The following is a 17,921-nucleotide window of genomic DNA, read 5'->3' as shown; positions in this document are numbered from 1 at the left end:
ATAGATAAACCAGCAACAGCAAGCCCAACTTCACTGTTGTTATTCTACTACATCGTGTCCTTCTGCTAATTCTGAAGATAACATAGTGTGACACAGAAAAGTTTTCAACTAGATGACTCTGAAGGCTGCTTTTTAAATTTTCTTTCACTCCAGACCGACACAGTATTTACACTACATAACATCCACTTACATTAACATCCTCACGAATTCCCAGAGGCTTCTTTTTCCTGCTATCACAAAGCAAATCTGTAATGGTTTCATTGTAGATTTCCATGTAAGAAACCCTTAGCAAGAATTCTCTATCTGGAATCTAATATTGAAAGAAGAAAAAAAAAAAAAAAACACCAAGAAAAAAAGAGCAGACTAATCAATGAACACCTTTTAATGCAAGTATTCCGAACTCAAAGGCATACATTTGAATATCGTTTCACGGATTTCTTTCCCCACCCATTCTCTTTGCACATTAGCACCTACCAATGCAGAATAACTTTTCTTCTATCCCAACTCCTTCCAGTTGCATTAATGGTATATCACTTTTAGTAGGTTATAAAAGCAAGGTAACTGCTGTCCTGGTTTCAGCTGGGATAGAGTTAATTCTCTTCCTCGTAGCTGGTATAGTGCTATATTTTGGATTTTAGGCTGAGAATAATGTTGATAACACACTGATGTTTTAGTTGTTGCTAGGCAATGTTTACACTAAGTCAAGGGCTTTTCAGCTTCTCAGACTGCCCTGCCAGCAAGGAGGCTGGGGTGCACAAGAAGCTGGCAGGGGACGCAGCCAGGAGAGCTGACCCAAACTGGCAAAAGGGATATTCCATACCATATGGCATCATGCTCAGTATATAACCTGGGGGAAGCTGGCTGGGGGTTTAGATCACAGCTTGGGAACTAGCTGTACATCAGTGGTCTGTAGGTGGTAAGTGATTGTGCTGTGCATCACTTGTTTTGTATACTCTTTTATCATTATTCTCTTCCTTTTCTGTCATATTAAACTGTCTTTATCTCAACCCATGAGTTTTACTCCCCCCCATCCCACTCTGGGGGAGAGTGAGCGAATGGCTGTATGGTTGTTTTAGCTGCCTGACGGGTTAAACCACAACACTGCCCTACAGAAGTGTGACAATAGTCGCCCCACTTAAATGCCCTTTTCATATCTAATTTTCTCCTGCTTAGGGTCTTCTCTCTGCTTGCTTAGATTTACTTCGCTGCTGCTTCTTTCCCTGCCTCCCTGGTAGAGAATACTGTGGTTGGGAAAGGCTGCACAATGGACTCAAGGATTATAGCAACATGGAAAGTTTTCTTGGCTTCAGTTACTTTTATGGAACCCCTAACATACTCTGCACCTCTTCAAAGGAGGAGGGACAATTTCACATAACTGATAATGATTACCTGAAATCCTCAAGGCAAAAGGAAGTGCTCTGCAGGTGATATTTTGGAAATCACTGTTTTAACTTATACCTTCTCCTTACTTCCTATTAGCATTAAGCAATTAGCCTATGAATCTTCTGAAAGCTTGAAATAAGTAAATTTAGTGTCATATTCTTCCCACTTAAAAGGTCTTTAATACTATTAATTTTTCAAAGTTGTAAAATAACAGAATAAAGAATACAAAGCTTCACATTACCTTATCTACCATGTTAATGACTGAGCATCTATTTATACTTGTAAACAAGGTTTAGTATATTTGCAAGTTTAACAACGTCTCTCAGTTTTGTTCTGATTTGATTCCAACTAAGAGTCCCTTTATCTTTTTTTAAACCACTCATCTTTGTAAGGCTAGTAAAACAACTGCAACATATGGTCCAATATAATATATATTTCCTTCATAAGCTCCTTGATCGAAAATTAATTTTTCTGTAACAATCACAGATATTACTAGTCCTTTCTGGTCACTTTAGTTTAATGGAATTGCTCACCTCACAAATAATTTTGAAAACATGTTGAATTGCCTTAGGGATAATGCCCACAGAATCTTCATTTCCCATCATTGTGTATGTCTTCCCTGAAGCAGTCTGTCCATAAGCAAAAATTGTGCCTAGAAAGATAGTTAAATTTTACTAATTACCTATGAAATGCATTACTGTCCTGGTTTCAGCTGAGAGAGAGTTAATTTTCTTCATAGTAGCTAGTATGGGGCTATGTTTTGGATTTGCACTGGGAACAGTGTTGATAATAGAGATGTTGTTGTTGAGCAGTGCTTACACAGAGCCAAGGCCTTTTCTACTTCTCACACTGCCCTGCCAGCGAGATGGCTGGGGGTGCACAAGAAGTTGGGAGAGGACACAGACAGGGCAGCTGACCCAAACTGACCAAAGGGATATTCCATGCCATACGACATCATGCTCAGTTTATAAGGAGCTTGGAGAAGAGGAAGACGGGGGGGGGTGGCATTCCGAGTGATGGCGTTTGTCTTCCGAAGTAACCGTTACACATGATGGAGCCCTGCTTTCCTGGAGATGGCTGAACACCTGCCTGCCCATGGCAAGTGGTGAATGAATTCCTTGTCTTGCTTTGCTTGTGCACACAGCTTTTGCTTTACCTATTAAACTGTTTTTATCTCAACCCATGAGTTTTCTCACTTTAACTCTTCCAATTCTCTCCCCCATCCCGATGGGGGGCGGGGGGCAGGGAGTGAGTGGCTGCATGGTGCTCAGCTGCCAGCTGGGGTAAAGCCACAACAATTAAAAACAGGATTTAAACAGTTTTTTAAAACTTACCATTATAACCTTGCACAGCTGACTGTATAATTGGAACAGCTACACCTTCATATAACTGCTGAGTGTTGTCACTTGAGTGAAAGACACGATCTTAAAAAAAATTAAAATAAAGTATCTAAATCCATTGTATTGCAAGTCAAAAAACAAACTGTCATCTTACTATTGCTGACTTCAAATCCAATAAATACGCATCAGATTGTAGGATAATTCAAACATAAAATGTAATTGTGATAGTGAGGCAGGCTTTTTTTTTTTTAAGAAATATTAAGCCCAGAACCAAGAAAGATACAATGAACAGACAAGTCAAAAAATACCCAAAAACCCTAAGAATGATGGACACAGTTAAATAGTTATCCCATTTAATCCTAAAACCAGTTATGGCTAGTTTATCTATGAGGATTGTAAGCCTGACAAGACAGACTACTTGTTAAACTCCTAGCTTGGAGCATGCTTTTATTGAATCCATGTGGGAAAAATCTTTGTCATGGCTACATTCATATTAGCAAGTAGAGTGGATCAATAGGAAGAGACTCAAAGTGAGGCAGTTAGGAGGATCCAACATCCACACTAGGCACTTTTCAGTTTTGGGTTCCCCTTCTCCCTAAATACTCTGAACTAGCCCTAGTTTAGTGCATTTGTAACTGGAATTCATACAAAAAGAATCCAGCTCGCATATTCCAAAACCACTCTACAGCATGAGCCAGAACAGAAAAAACAACATGGATGAGGAAAGCTGACTTCAAAAGCATATTCCTGGTACTGACTAAACCAGAAATCCTACATACCCCAAGAGCAAAAATCATGAAATTGGAGAAAAAGTTCACAGACACTGCAAAAAGCTATGGTCATTGATGTTAGCACACATGCAAGTAGTACAGTAACAAAGGTCCATGTAAGCATCAAAATAACATAATCACTTCCATATTCTTACCATAATTGAATACTTTTGTACCATTGACTTCGGAAATAGTATTATTTTCACTTTTCCAGTGGAGTGACACCTTATCTTCTAGAGCATTTTCTCTAAAAGAAGAGATACCCTGTTAACCTTACTGGGTTAAGACTCTGCTCCTATAACGCAGGTCTACCCCCCTACCGCGAGCATCTCTCTCCCCCAGGCCCTCGCCAGCCCTGTTTCTTCCGGCTCCCTCCTTCCTCCCGGGGGACGGACGCCACGTTTACGCCCCCGCCTCCCCCTCTTCGTAGGAGGGCAGCGGCGCTCTCGGGGGGCCCAGCTGAAGGTGAGGGGGGCTCAGCAACACCCAGGGAAGCCGAGGGACCCCCCGAGGCCGCGGGTAGCACTGAAGCCTCCTCTCAGGCCGGGGGCTCGGGTGCAGCCCTCCCCACCTGGACGGAGCCTCACCTATCGATGAGCGGCCGCACACGCACGCAGACCGTCACGGCTCCCTCATCCGCCATCCTCGCGGCCGTTGGGCAGAGAGCCGCGCTCCCGGGCACGCGCCGCCTGTGACAGAAACCACTCGCTCCTTTCACGCCCGCTCGCACCCAGGCGAACACCCCAACCGCCACCGCAGTTTGAACTTCTCCCGAGATCGCTTCCTATTGGCCCGCGCAGGGCAGACGCCACGGCGGAGCGTACCACTCGCCAAAAGGTGACGGGGGAGGCCAGGGAAAGCGTAGTGAGGGCTAGATGGCCGAACAGCCTCTGGGCTGGCCCGCCACACACCCCTGTTTGTCGAGAGATGGTGCCAGCCAGGGCTGCCGCGACGTAGGAGTGGCGCCCTGTAGGCGACAGCCATCTGCCGTGGGAAATATCATCATTGTGCACTCGGATAGTAACTTAATAACCTTTCTACTGAATTTAAATAGTATGCTTTCACAGACAAAAGTGCTAGTGTTACGTAATTAAGGTGGTTTTTTTTTTTTTGGTTTAAGTAAAATTTATATAGGTATTGAAGTGCGGGTTAGAAAAACAACAAGAACGTTTGGTGGGTGGCAGGTACGTAGGCAGTTCAAAGCGGTGTTATTATAGGAAACAGAAGTGGCCTATGTTTGCTTACTCTTCTAAAAAACCGCTGCTTTATTGTGTTACCTTCCAGTGAAAGCAATGCAGTCTTCACGCCAGCACGGGTGGGCTTGGGGGAGAGGGAAGGAAGGGAAGGTACCTGTGTAAAGAGCCTACAGAAATCACAAAAGATTGTATTTCTTTTAAAGTCAACTAATTAATGACTAACTGGTGAAAATATTATTCATGTTTAAACTTTTAAAATAAAAATGTTTCCCCCCCATATTTTAATCATCATCCTCCTCTTCATCATCCTCAATATCTTCCTCATCTTCCTCCTCTTCAGCTGCAGCTAAGGCTTCTTCCTTCGCAGCCTTGAAAGCCAGTTCCTCTTCCAGAGCGGGGTCTCTTGTCTCAGTGATTTCTGGCCCCCTGGGGTATTCTGCTTGCACTGGCGGAAGCAGTGCGGGAGTGTGGTTTTCTGGACCGTATTTGTGACCCCAGCCAAAGTAGATGTTATCAAATTTCCTGAGAAAGAAAAGCGAAAGATCACACGTTCTCCTCCCAACAAAACATAAGTGGAGATATTGTCAGGCTTCCTTACTCTGCTGTGCAAAAAGTCACTGTGGTGCAGATACCTTAGAACAGAAATATTTGAAAGATGGCACCTCTTTTTAACTGCTGTAACTGTTGATTGATATGTCTTCCACTTAATCTCCAAATGCTGAAATGAAGGCTGTACTCTGTCACTGCACTATATTGCAATATGACTCCAACTTCACATTGGTAACATAGGGCCGTTTCGGACACCAACTCCAGCGTCCCTTTGAAAGCATGTACAGGTAAAGACTGTATCATGTGTAATGGAACGAACATTAGAACCACAGAATGTAGCTATTTTTGTAAAAAGTACCACAGACTCAAGAATATAAGTTTTAAATCAGGGATTGGGCTCACATATTAACTGGGCATTTACATCCATTAACTTTATACTAGCCTTTCCAATGATTATTAATTTTCAGTCTTAAATACATAGTTACTGTTGCTGTACACGTTTAAGTGGCCATCAATCTATGGAATAGTTAGAATTCTGTCAATGAATTAATCATAAAGCAACTTTGACTTCATTAGACACATATCTCTGTTTAGCACATACAGTCTGTGCTGTAACCACGTCAACTAGCTACTCACTTGCCAGATGCAAAGGCATATGCTCCGGGCCATCGGTTAGACCGGAGGATTGCAACAGCGTATTGCGGGATCAAGTTTGTAGAAGGCTGAGCTGTCCAAGCAGGGATGTCTTGAATTCCTGGAGGCAGCCAAACACACATTCTATGAATAAATTGACGTACAAGCCTCTACAAAATATTTAAGACTGAGCTACAAGAGCTACAAGACTTTCACAGAATTCAAGCAATGGTTATATTAAGTTGCGTGTTACAAGAGCCAGAAGTCAGAAACAATAAATGTAGGCACTGTATTAAAACAGGTGGTTTGGATGTATGGGTAGGTAGCACAGGAATGCTAACAGACCCACATACAGAAAAGATCATGCTCCTGAAATGCAGTAGTACTCACCACTGTTTCTTTTGTCAAGGACTGTTTATATCACTTATGTATAAATTATATAGTTATATTTCACCTTGATCAAAGAATGGAGAGTAGGAAAATCATTGACTATTGATGTAATCTAATATTCAGGTTCCCATATTCCCATGATTTGCTGCAGTACTATGCTACAGGTTCTAAATTTTTATTTGTATATCTATGCATCTGTGTATTTATTTATTTATTTAGACATGCACACACACTTTTTTTTGGTCTAAAAAGATGATGGAAAAATAGCTGAATGTATTTCATGTAGTGAGCTGTCTTGAATTTGCACTAGCCTGACAAGTCTGAGGTATTTTTTTCTCTTTATTCTCAACAACATTGTTAACTAGTAAACCAAATTATTTCAGTTTTATAAAAGAATGTGCTTACGCTACAGGGGCAAACTATATTGCTCCATGAAGCATCAGAAACCTATAACTTCAAATATTTACTACCTAAATGCCAACACTCCTAGTGGTTCTCTATCAAAAACTTCATATTCCATGAGGAATACCTTCATCTTCAGAGACTGGAGTGAGAAGAGGAGGTCCTGTTTCTTGCTGTTGTTCATCTGGCTCCTCTGCTTTCTCATCCTCTTCATTTTCTTCTTCTTCTTCTTCTTCATCTTCCTCTGATTTTTGAAAAGGATTAAGCCAAACACAACGACCCTATAATTGATGTGGTAAAATAATAAATGCATGTGACAATTGCCAAAATAATGCAAGCCAGTCAAGACAATTGGCTCAGGCATGCACACACAGAGTTGGGGGACGGGGGGGAAGACAAGTGTATATTCTACAGTGGGTATATTGTTGGCAGAATATTGTATCCTTTCGGCAGAGTATTCCCTATATCCCTCATTACTCCCTCATCCCTGCCTACTATTTCAGAATAACCTTATACCTCTGTCATCAGCTTTTTGTTATTTGATAGTCCTCAGTTCCCTGCCATTTTGGTTTATATCCTTGCTAGATTACCAGTTACTGCAAACTAAGAGGCTTAGCTTACAGACTTTGCCCCTTCCTTTTAAAGTCTGCCTTGTTATTTAGCTACCAGTCAGGGGAACGTAACATAATGTCCTTAAGGTTCTAATGCATATAGGTTTTATTTTTACAACTATTGCTGGTAATAATTTTAAACATTATTTCCTACCATGTGCTGTTATTTTACACTAGCATTCTTGAATTGGTAGACTGGCCAGCAACTCATCCAGCAATGATCATCAAATTAGTAATACCTCTTTCCAGCACTAGCCTGCTATCATGAATATTTTATGCTACAATTTTATTTACAATATTTTGGTTTTATGCTATTTCTGTTTCACAGAAGAAACTAAGTGACAAAAAATAAAACAGAAGAAAGGATCAAATAAGTTCCATTTAGCATAGAATCATAAGCTATCTGCACTTTAGCATCCTACCCAGGAAAAGAGAATTTAAACATTTTTGTAAAGTAAGGACTTCAAAAGAGAAAACTCAATATAAAAGGTTACCAGAAACTGTTATCTATCAAGGTCCAACTCCATACTGTTATCTAAAGATATCTTTCAATCTCAAGAACACATCATTGAAAAAAGTACTAAACCTAGAAGGTTCGTATATATATATAAAATATATGCGATATGTAAATATGTGCAACATATTTATGTATTATATACTATATCAAATATATTTTCTGTAGAAAAATATTTCAGTCCAATACCATTTCTGGTGAATAGTTCAAATGTGCAGGTGAGGATTTTCATTTATGTTCTGAAACCCTACAAGTACTACAGTGTGAATGGTGTCCGAGGTCCACGTGAGCTACGCCAGAACATACCTGCTTTAGGATACTCTGTCTGTGGTGTACCCATGTGGAGAGAGAATCCACCAGTTCAGCTACAGAAAGAGGCTGAAAATCGGGGTTTTCTTCACATATATCTCTTCCTCCTCCCCCCTCCTCCTCCTCTTCTCCTTCTTCCTCTGCAAACTGGTAAAATCCAATGGGAGAGATCTGGGTTCCTGCTGAGATCCGAGCTATCTGTGCACGCAGGTAATTGGCTTCATTTCCAGGGAAAGGAGGAAAGCTCACAACAGGAGCATCCAGCCTACCAGTGAAGAACTTCTTGATTTTCCTGGCACAGACAATCTGGGCTGGCGTCACTGAAGGCAATTTCACCCATGGCTTGCCTGGCTCATTACAGACAAAGTAGGCAAATTTATTAGCCCCAGTCCCATTTTCTTCTTTTGGGATGACAGGTGGGGGCTTATAGGTGGACTTTGGTGGTTCATCTTCTTTCTCCTCATCTTCATCTTCACCCACCCCTTTCCCTCCTTCCTCAATAACTTCTTCCTCTTCTGTTTCGTCCTCCTCTTCCCCCTCATGGTACTGTACTTCAGCTATAATATAGTTCATCTCCAGGCCCAAAATTTTGCCCCAGAAGCGACAGGTCTGGATTGGCTGAACGCTAATTAGTTTTTTAAGGGCAAGGAATATGTGATAGGATTCATCTTTGCTCAAGCCTATTCCAGCCTGTTCAAAATAAAAGGCTGTTTCCATCACATTAGGTAGAGGCATCTCTCCCTAGGAAAGAAGATCTGGAGTTAGAACTGAAGAATACTATAATTATCTATTTGAAAAATTAAACATTATCCACTGTACATTATACTTCACTTTCCTGTAGTGCCACTCATTCTCTCAAAGTGCTTTGCAGACATTCATTCACTACATCTTCCACTATAATTTAGAAAAATTTAAAATGCCATTTTATGAGTAAAGAAGAGAACACAGATGAACTGCAGCTTTTAGAATACAGGATTTCAACATTCGAACTCACTTTTAATTACTGCAAAATTAAGAAAGTCAGAATTCTCACACTGGATCTACAAAGGACTTCAGTGCTAGGGCATGTCAGCTATGTAAGAGGCCTTGATGCCCACAAATGGTGTTACTGTGTTTCCTTGTGTTTGTGGCAGATGCATTTGGAGGAAATATAATACGTATTTTATATATTTAGACACCAGAGCAGCAATATTTCTCTGGAATGAGTGTTGGGTTTTTGCACACCTTGGCATAAAGCTACCTGCATTTTTTAAAATACTGGCCCCTGCTCTTACTGAAGTCCATAATAAGACTCCTACTGGCTTCAGTGGAAGCAGAACTTCATTACTGGTAATGAAGATTTCATTAAGTATTTCCATTCGCTTTATCACCCTTCTCTCATTACAGGGGGGTAGGGGATTATATCACACAGACAAAGGTATTAAAAGTTGTACATGGCAGGGTAGGGAATTTGGAAGAAGTAGTGCTAGTTTCATATGGAATTTCTTTGGCCCTTCTGGATTTCTTATATCAAAGCAAGATACACAGGAGTATGAAAAATGCAAAATTCCATTCTGAAATACCCTACTTTTTCCCATTTTTTACCATCTTATACTGTTACTGTAAAATAAGTAATAGGCTATGGAAAAGATCAAAGTCTATCTTTTTGTGTTGTTAGTATTTGTATTCTGCAATGGCAATTCATTTGAATATATACTGGTAACTTCATATGAAAATCAACATCCTGTTGATTAGTTTCCCTTGGTCATTACAAGAATTCTCTTAATTTTTCATTGGTTACAAATGCTTCTGCATATAAGCAATTGAATAGTGAAAAATCCCCTGTTTTAATAAGTGGCTTTTCAATTCTAGTAGTTCTCATTATAACTGGTTTGGTTTTTTTTTTTAGTTGGAGAAGGAGAGACTGCAACCTCAGCTGGAGCTTGAAGGATCACAAAATTCTCCATTCTCTATTTTACAGTAGCAGCTGTGCACAATATTCTCAAACTAGTGTCCAGATTATGGTCACTTTAGGTAAAGAAATATCACTTTTAGATAAAGAAAAGAAATTGGGATGCAATATTCCATGTTGAGCTGGCATATGGGAGATATTGTAAACTTTACTTTCTGTTGAAAGTGATCATCTGTAGGACATCTATGATTTTAAAGGTTCAGGGTATTAGATTTACTACAGTAAAAAATCCCAACTTAGTAACCAGATGAGTTTTCTTCTTCACAACCAGACATTGGATCATCTCAACTATGAAGAGGGTGCGTGGTACTGTGGCTGCAATTATTTATATGATCGTGAGAGGCAATACTACAAGGGAGATCACAAATTCCTTCCTTCCCTTCCCGCCATCATCCCACCTATTCCCTGGTATATACAACATCTATTTTTCTCTTATAATAACTCACTATCTCTTCTTCCAGTTCTTCATCTCCTTCTCCATTTGCCTTGAGGAACAAAGCTTTACGCTTTTCTGCAGCTTCAAATTTTGGAAGAATCTCATGTTCATCTCGAAGAGTGTCCATTTTTTTCCGAAACTGAGCCCACTTCACATCCTTGCTGATATTCTCAATTATGTCTACTACATTTGTGGGCTGTTCATCCAGGATCTTTGTTAGCATATTAGCAAGATGATCATATCTGTCATGTAAATGTAAATATTATTGGCCTACTGTACAAAAGTCTTAGAATATTATGTTTTTAATATCAAAAGTAGTAACAAATCACCTGGAGCTTTGGAGAAATCATTGGAATAGTTAGATGAAAGGGGATCATGGAGCATTATGGGAAATTAGACTTTAAACTAGCCTGATTATAATATACTTAGGAGTAGTCCCATCTTCCATTTTTGGTATATACTGCACCTGCCTCAGGAGCTGAAGCTGAATTTAAACTTGGTCTTAATCAAATCAATTTCCCTTTGAACTCTATAAATTCCCTTGGGAATTTTGATTCTGAAAGATGTTGGACACACAAGTATCACATAGCAATGAATTATTACATTCATAACGTATTCCCCCATTATATATATATCCCCTGGTATCCCTCCCTTTCTTAACGTAACCCTTTGCCCTTTTACCAACACTACTTTTCTCTCCACTCATACTTCCTACCCCTTTCAACTGTGTCCCTTTTTCAGACTTACAAGTTCAGGCCAGATGTTGTGCTGCTCTGCAGTAAATAGGCTTTTGCATTCTGAATTGCCAGCATTCGGGAGTTGGGATCTGGTATCTGATCATCATATGGACTGTATCCTGGCTGATAGAGACCATAACCTGGTTCATGTGGTTGATAGGGGCCATGCCCATGTCCATAGGCTTGATAGTGATCTCGTCCTACTGCATATGTCTGATAGGCACTTTTTGGTTCTTGAGCTTGGTGAGGGTCTAATCCTAGTGCGTATGACTGATACATGCTTTGTCTTGCCTCTTGTCCCAGCGTGTAACTCTGGCTGATGTTTATTTCCGGCACCTGTAGCTTGTAAGAGGCTTGTTCTGCTCCCCATGGATGATAGAGATGTTGAACTGGGGTCTGTGATTCATACGGTGCTTGTTCCGGTGCATGAGTCTGGCCGACAGTTTCTCTTTGGCCTTGTGCTTGGTAGGGGTCTTGGTCGGGTGCACGTGGCTGATAAATGCTCTTCCTCAGTCCTTGTGGCTGGTCGGCGCCTTGCCTCACGCCCTGGTATTCATAGGAAACCGGTCCCGGTTCTGACTGCTGAGGCTGGTGAGAAGTGTACGGCTTGGGTTGATCGGGGCTGCGTCCGGGCCGCAGGTGCTCCCTGAGGCCTGGCTCCTCCGGCCCTTCCCGCGGGACAGCCTGGGGCCGGGGCTCCTCGGGAGGCCCAGCCATAGCCGGGTCCGGGGGGCGCGGGCCGGGCCCGGGACACCGAGCCACCCCCCAGCCGCCGTCCGCTCCGCTCGTCGCGTAGCAACGGCTGCCGCCCGCGGGGCGGAGCGTCGTCGAGGTAAACCGGCCGCCGTTGCTTGGGACGCCCGGCGGGGCGGTGCCGGAAGGGGTGGGCCCGCGCCGGCGGTTTTTTTTTGTCAGGACGCGGCTCTACTGTCCTGCTGGAACTCGCGCTCGGCAAGGGGCAGCAGCTCGTGCCAGCGCGCTAACCGCGCCCGCTGCAGCCAGGGCCCCTGAGGGAGCAGCGGCGCTGAGGGAGGCCGTTGAAGCCATTGGCAGAGCGCCGCGTGCCGGTGGTTGAAACTGTTGGAGGCGCGCGCGGGATAGCCGCTCGGTGGCGGGGTGGCTGTTGGAGCCGCCGATCCGGCTGTGCCCAGGTGCCTCCTGCCGTTACCCGGCGGGCTGGGGAGTGTCCCGCTTGCGTCGCTGCACGCTGAGGAGCAGCAGGTGGCTGGGAGAACGACCTGATGTCTGAGGGGGCTGCCGTCCCCGTCAGCTTTTCTCAGCGCCGGGCGGGAGACGCAGCGGCTCCTGAGGGGGCTCTCCCTGTGGGCGGGCCCCAGGGGAGCGGCCTGCAACGGGCTGGGGGGCCTCCTGCAGGGCTCGCCTCCCTCAGCCCAGCGGATTTGGCGCGTTTGCTAGGCGGGAAATCCCAGCAAGCTGCCCGAGCTGTTAGTACTTTTTCTAGAGAGGCTTTCAAGCCCTGTTTGTTTCCTTTCGTCATCACTCGCAAATCGTGAAGTGTGGCCAGTACTGTCTTGAACGTTTGTGGTACAAGAACCTTTCAGCTCTCTGCTGAGAGCAGAAGAATGGATCTTCAAAAGCTTAATTTTGATTTTTAAAAAGTGACATTCATTTGCCTTAATTGCTTTAATCGTGTGCAGTAGAAAATGTAGTTTAACCTTCTGTGTTTTAGTGGTGATATATCATGCTGTTACTCTAAGGTACAAAGCTTTTTCTTTTAGGAGGACAAAAACATTGTAAAATCTGTCAATCACTTAAAAAAATTATATTCACAGATCCAAGGGGGACACCCTCCCCCCCCCAGATGTAAATTAACTTGGAATGAAGGTGTTCTGATAGAAAACAGTTTTGTTGTGTGATGCTATCAGTGTTAAGGAGACAGCTGGCCATAATGTGAGTAATTTCATTTTGCAACAGTATTCAAACACTAAAATGTGAAGGACAAATGTCGTGTTACAGAGGAAGAACTTGCTAACTTCTGTTTAGCTACTTGAGACTTGCTTTACAGAAATACAGTGGCACAATGCTTTATGCTTTTGTAGTCCCATCAGATATTTGCCACAGTGCTATCTACTTAAACAGATCTTTGAAGTAATGTTAATATCCAGAGCCCTCATCATGTGTGTAAAAGTTGCTTATGTGAATTGTTTCCTTAATTGTTTGTAATTAAATTTGTGAAGAACTTGTACTGTTTGAGTAAAGTTAAACACATACCTAATATTCAACAAGGAGGTTATGAAACAAATGTATAGAGCAGATGAGGTTTTAAAAAAAAAAAGGCCTTTTAAGGAGCTACATTTTAGCAAATATCTACAGCTGGCCCAAGGGTAACTGTCAGTGTTCTCTAACAATTCAACAAGGAGAATAATACTGTCTTAAGGTATCCATGTGAAGAAGTTGATGCTGTACAAATCTCAGCAAAATGCCCTCTTAACGTTGTAAGTTGTATTAAATAAATTAGTGCAATACCTGAACTATAAAATATACTTCTGTTATTGATGGATCAGTTAATGCAACTTTTAAAAAATGCAGTTTATTTTGACTATTTCTTAGAAGCGACCAGAAAAAGTTCTGAGATGGGGCACTGCAAATTTCTGTCAAGTTCCAAGAGAGTGAGTGTCAGAAGTATCACTGTGGAATCTGACCCCTTCTGAAACAGCAGCAAAACATGTTCCCACATCCTTTAAACAGAGCATTCATATGAAGAATTAAAAAGTTCTTGTATTGTGTTCCTGTGATTCCAACAAGTAAGACAATACCATAAAAATGTTATTTCTGCTGGGTTTTAACTTGTAGAGGTTTTATTATTGACTTGCTGATCTTCGCAAGGAACGTGCGGAAGCTCATTGTTTTGCAGATGTATTTGCAGAATTTACAGATTGACTGCAGGGGGCGGTACAGTATTTGCAAATGGTGAATTCCTTTTTATTTGGTATCTATTTCATATGTGGAGGGAAAACTTGATTTCAGGAATTCCCTTCTATAAAAATTGTATGAAATTAAGTTATCTTTCTACCTGTGATGTTCTGTGAAGGAGCTGCTCAAGAAAGGACAACTTTATCTTTTCAATCTTGTTCAGCAAAGAGAAAACAAGGGACACCTGTATCTTGTAATAATGTTCCTCTCTGCCTTTGCAGTTGTTCAAGTTAGGACACCTGTAAAATGCACAATGGCTCAGGGCAAAGAGTACCTCAGTGCAGAAGGATGTTTCAGCAAGGTGCAGTGATGATCTCTTGTTGATACAGAAAAGTAGGGAATGGATATATGCAATATTCCTGCAGAATCACTGTCAGTAACCTGAGTTAATTAGCTGAACAGTAACTAATGTATTAATGTTTTTCCTTCCAAAGGAGATACTGTATTGTCTCCACTGTGGCCAGGTAGCAATGGTCTCTTGTCCTATGAATTCAAGTCTGGTTTTCACTACTAGTTTTTTTTTTTAAAACTGAAGTCTTGCCTGTTGCTGATTTCAAAGTGGAGATTCAAGGATGGTATAAAATGTTGCATGTAGAACTGGACATCTGTTGCATTTCTATATAGTTTCATTGGTGAATTTTGAATATGCTTGCACTGGGAAGGGAATGACAGGCAATCTGAATAGTTCTTCCCATTTCAAGTGGTAATCCTTCTGTGCTCCATTGATTTCTGTGCAAACAGCTATTGAATTGGAAAGCCCAAATTTAGATGCCATGTGTGTCCTCCTGGGAGAATGCCTTCCTCACCAGACCAATAAGTAGCACCTGTAACTACTGAGGTGAAGCTGCTTTTTACTGTGTTGCAGACAAGGCAACTTTCACTGAATTCCAGCCTGTACACTGGGAATCAGGTGCTGTTGCTTCCTGTGTGAAGCTTGTTCTGGCAAGCAGCTGCCAGATGTGCCATCAGCTCACTTAAGAGGAAAGCATAATTAGTAGATTCTTGTTGGATTTGGTATGGCATAGGTTTCAAACTGTATACCATGGTCAAGACTGAAGTGCCTGAGTATATGAAGATGATCCTTAGCTTTTCCTTCATAGTATGTTTATGAATTAAATAGTTATGCTTGCTCTGACTGCTTCTAAATGACTTCAAGAGGAAAGGTACTTGAAAAGTGCAACTTCTGTCTTGTTACCTTTGTTAATTCTTGTGAAAAGACTATTAACTACATAACTGCTTTTTAATTTCTTCTGTTTAGAAGCCAGTGAAAGTTGCTTCTGCAGTTCCAAAAAAGCCACATGCAATTTTTATGCTTAGTTAAACATAGAACAAGTAGTTTTAATTGTGTAACAGTTTTCTTTTACTTTTTTTTAACCCAGAGAGGGTCAAAATGTATTTCTGCATCACTTTCAGAATATAGTTTTCCATTTGATTGAATTTTTTTATCACTTCTAATAGTAACTTCCTGTTAAATATCTAAGCGCCTGCATATATAAAAGCAAATATTATTCTGTGCATCTTAGATGTTTATTGTGCAAAGAGGAATAGATGCTCATACAAGATCTCCTTAAAATATGGTAGTGACTTTTTTGTTAGTTACAAAGTTGCTATTGAGTCATTACTGCTGGTATGCGTCTTTCTTCTTCCATAGTGCTTGATTTTTCTTTTTCTTGGCTTGTATGCTGGAGTCAAACTGCATTCCTCAATTGGTCATAGACATTAGATTAGTGCTGGCAGCCTGAGATGCTTTTCTATGAGGTAATATTATTGCAAAGCTGAGAAACCGTCATTCTTCTGCAGGGGGCTGATAGGAAATGCATATGGTGCTCTGAAAAGAATAATAATTTTTGGAGATCTAGTGCTGGCTTTTGCTCTTATTGAAGTCAGTGGGAGTTTTGTTACTGACTTCAGTGAAAGTAAAATTAGGTCCTTTGTCATTTCATTATCATTTTTTTGACATAGACCTGGTTACATGCTGGGAGACAAACATTTTTTTCTAGTCCTGACTTATAGTGGAGAGTTGCTGTGGTTAATGCTGAGCATGAGTTTGCATCCTGAGGTGTGTATTCTGTGTTTTACATCCTCTGGGTTCAGAAAATTGCTGTGAGTTACAGGATAATGTTCAGTAGACTTTTAACTCTAACTAGGCAGTGGCAGCAACATTGGTGTGGACCAGCAAAATTTCAAAGGGGTAAAAAATTTTATATCACTTGGTAATGAGTGCTAAACCTACATTGTAAATAAAGCCTTTGTTCAAACTACATTATTACAGTGACATGGTGAGGACTCTTGTTAGAAGTGCAGAAAATTGAAGTTGATAGTTTTTCAGATACCAGAATGCAATGTCTTTGTGATTATGATTTCTATTACTGAAGGTGATGGTATTTCTCTGGTTTTAGGTTCTGTGTGACTGACTAAAAATTGCAGTGGACACCATGATTAATGCATTCTGGGTGCTGTATGTCTAATTTATTATAACTTTCATTGATGTTGGTACACTACTTCTTACCTGTCAGTACCATCAGAGCGTGGTGTTTTTTGGTTGCTATTTATGAGGAGAAAGCTTAGTTTTCTGGTAAAGAGGGTGTGGCAGTTGTGCATCTTTTACATACATCCTGGGTTTAATCAGTGTCAGCCTAGATACTTTGGTGCTCAGAACTGTCCATTTCCTGCAAGTCTGTTTAGATCACAAATGGAGATGTTGGAGGCTGTGTGGTGTGATGCTTGCTAGGGTGGGACAAAAAGCAGTGATGATCTTTGCTAGCACGTTACAGCTGTGACACAGTTCAAGGGCCTGTTTTGGATCTATGAAGGGCCAGATCAGCTTCTATTTGATTTTGTTGACTGTTATGCAGAGAAATCTGAATGTCTGTGTGGGATAGTGCCTTCTATGCATAATTGTGTGTTTCTGTACTACTCTCATCAGCTGAACCTGTTTCAGTGGTTTATGGTGAAGTTACTCAAACTTGTTCCTCAGACCTGTATAGATCCTGGTGACTCTGGTGTTGCAACAGTGGAAACATGGGCTTGTGTTTAGTATCTTTGCTGCAACAGTGTTACCAGATGGGAATAGTGTGGTGAATGAACTTGGAATAGCCTCCTCTGCTCTGGCTTGTTGCAGGCTTGTGAAATCATTACATGCTTGTTTTTCCTTGTGTGTCTGAAGTTCTCCTTTCTTAGGGGATGAGGGGGTGAAAGGGAGGGGAGGTTTTGCTCAACATAAAATTTCTTAGAGATTTTGTTTTTGTTAATATTTAAGTGACAGTTAAAAGGGAGTGTGTAATAATTTATTGTCTTTAATAAAAGGGAGGTTCACTTTTCATTTTGCAGATCTGTAACCTTTACTGTATTTCTGAGTGATAAAACAAACTTTTATATTTATTAGATACTGCATTCAACTTACAATGATTATATGTAATGGTTTTATTGTTATGTGAAGCTGAGCAAGTGTAATCACTTAGAGTATTACAAATTTCAGTCAATTCCTATTTTGATCTTCCCTGACTGTGTGTGTTATAGCACTTCTCATTGTAGAGAGAATGGATTTGATAATTTTTTTCCCCAACTGTAGTAAACCCTCTAATCTGCAGCAGTGGTATAAAACAGGGTATGATGATTGAGCAGTATTTTACAAAACTATACAAAACATGAGGAAATGGAGAACCAGGCCTGACATTTTGCCCTTCCAAATGATTAGGAGGAGGATTATCTGAGGACGTTCTTTGCAATTTATCAAATACTTAGAAAACAAATATTTTAAAATCAA

The 17,921-nt window shown here is 41.1% G+C and overlaps 2 protein-coding genes across 2 annotated transcripts in view; both read right to left on the bottom strand.

Annotated features, from left to right (window-relative positions):
- Nucleotides 1-4,275, bottom strand: part of CENPE (centromere protein E) — a 40,275-nt gene extending 36,000 nt beyond the window's left edge. The window contains exons 1-5 of the mRNA XM_075751514.1: nucleotides 4,081-4,275; nucleotides 3,649-3,740; nucleotides 2,718-2,807; nucleotides 1,917-2,035; nucleotides 191-310 (exon numbers count right to left, since the gene is read on the bottom strand). Of these exons, the coding sequence (XP_075607629.1) occupies nucleotides 191-310; nucleotides 1,917-2,035; nucleotides 2,718-2,807; nucleotides 3,649-3,740; nucleotides 4,081-4,136 (477 nt within the window). The 5' untranslated portion in view covers nucleotides 4,137-4,275. The remainder of the gene's footprint in view (nucleotides 1-190; nucleotides 311-1,916; nucleotides 2,036-2,717; nucleotides 2,808-3,648; nucleotides 3,741-4,080) is intronic.
- A 317-nt stretch (nucleotides 4,276-4,592) lies between these two features.
- On the bottom strand, nucleotides 4,593-12,007 carry LOC104637209 (radial spoke head protein 6 homolog A). Its single transcript, XM_010304596.2, has 6 exons — nucleotides 11,232-12,007; nucleotides 10,495-10,726; nucleotides 8,095-8,838; nucleotides 6,791-6,944; nucleotides 5,875-5,992; nucleotides 4,593-5,211 (listed from the first exon to the last, which is right to left on the bottom strand). Exons 1-6 carry the CDS (start codon nucleotides 11,936-11,938, stop codon nucleotides 4,971-4,973), a joined length of 2,196 nt encoding a protein of 731 aa, XP_010302898.2. The 5' UTR covers nucleotides 11,939-12,007; the 3' UTR covers nucleotides 4,593-4,970.
- Between the last annotated feature and the right edge of the window lie 5,914 nt (nucleotides 12,008-17,921).

The sequence above is a fragment of the Balearica regulorum genome, chromosome 4 (assembly GCF_011004875.1).
Source record: "Balearica regulorum gibbericeps isolate bBalReg1 chromosome 4, bBalReg1.pri, whole genome shotgun sequence".
Classification (NCBI taxonomy): domain Eukaryota; kingdom Metazoa; phylum Chordata; class Aves; order Gruiformes; family Gruidae; genus Balearica; species Balearica regulorum.
The sequence above is the reverse complement of the archived record's forward strand: the minus strand, read 5'-3'. Positions and strand labels throughout refer to the sequence as shown.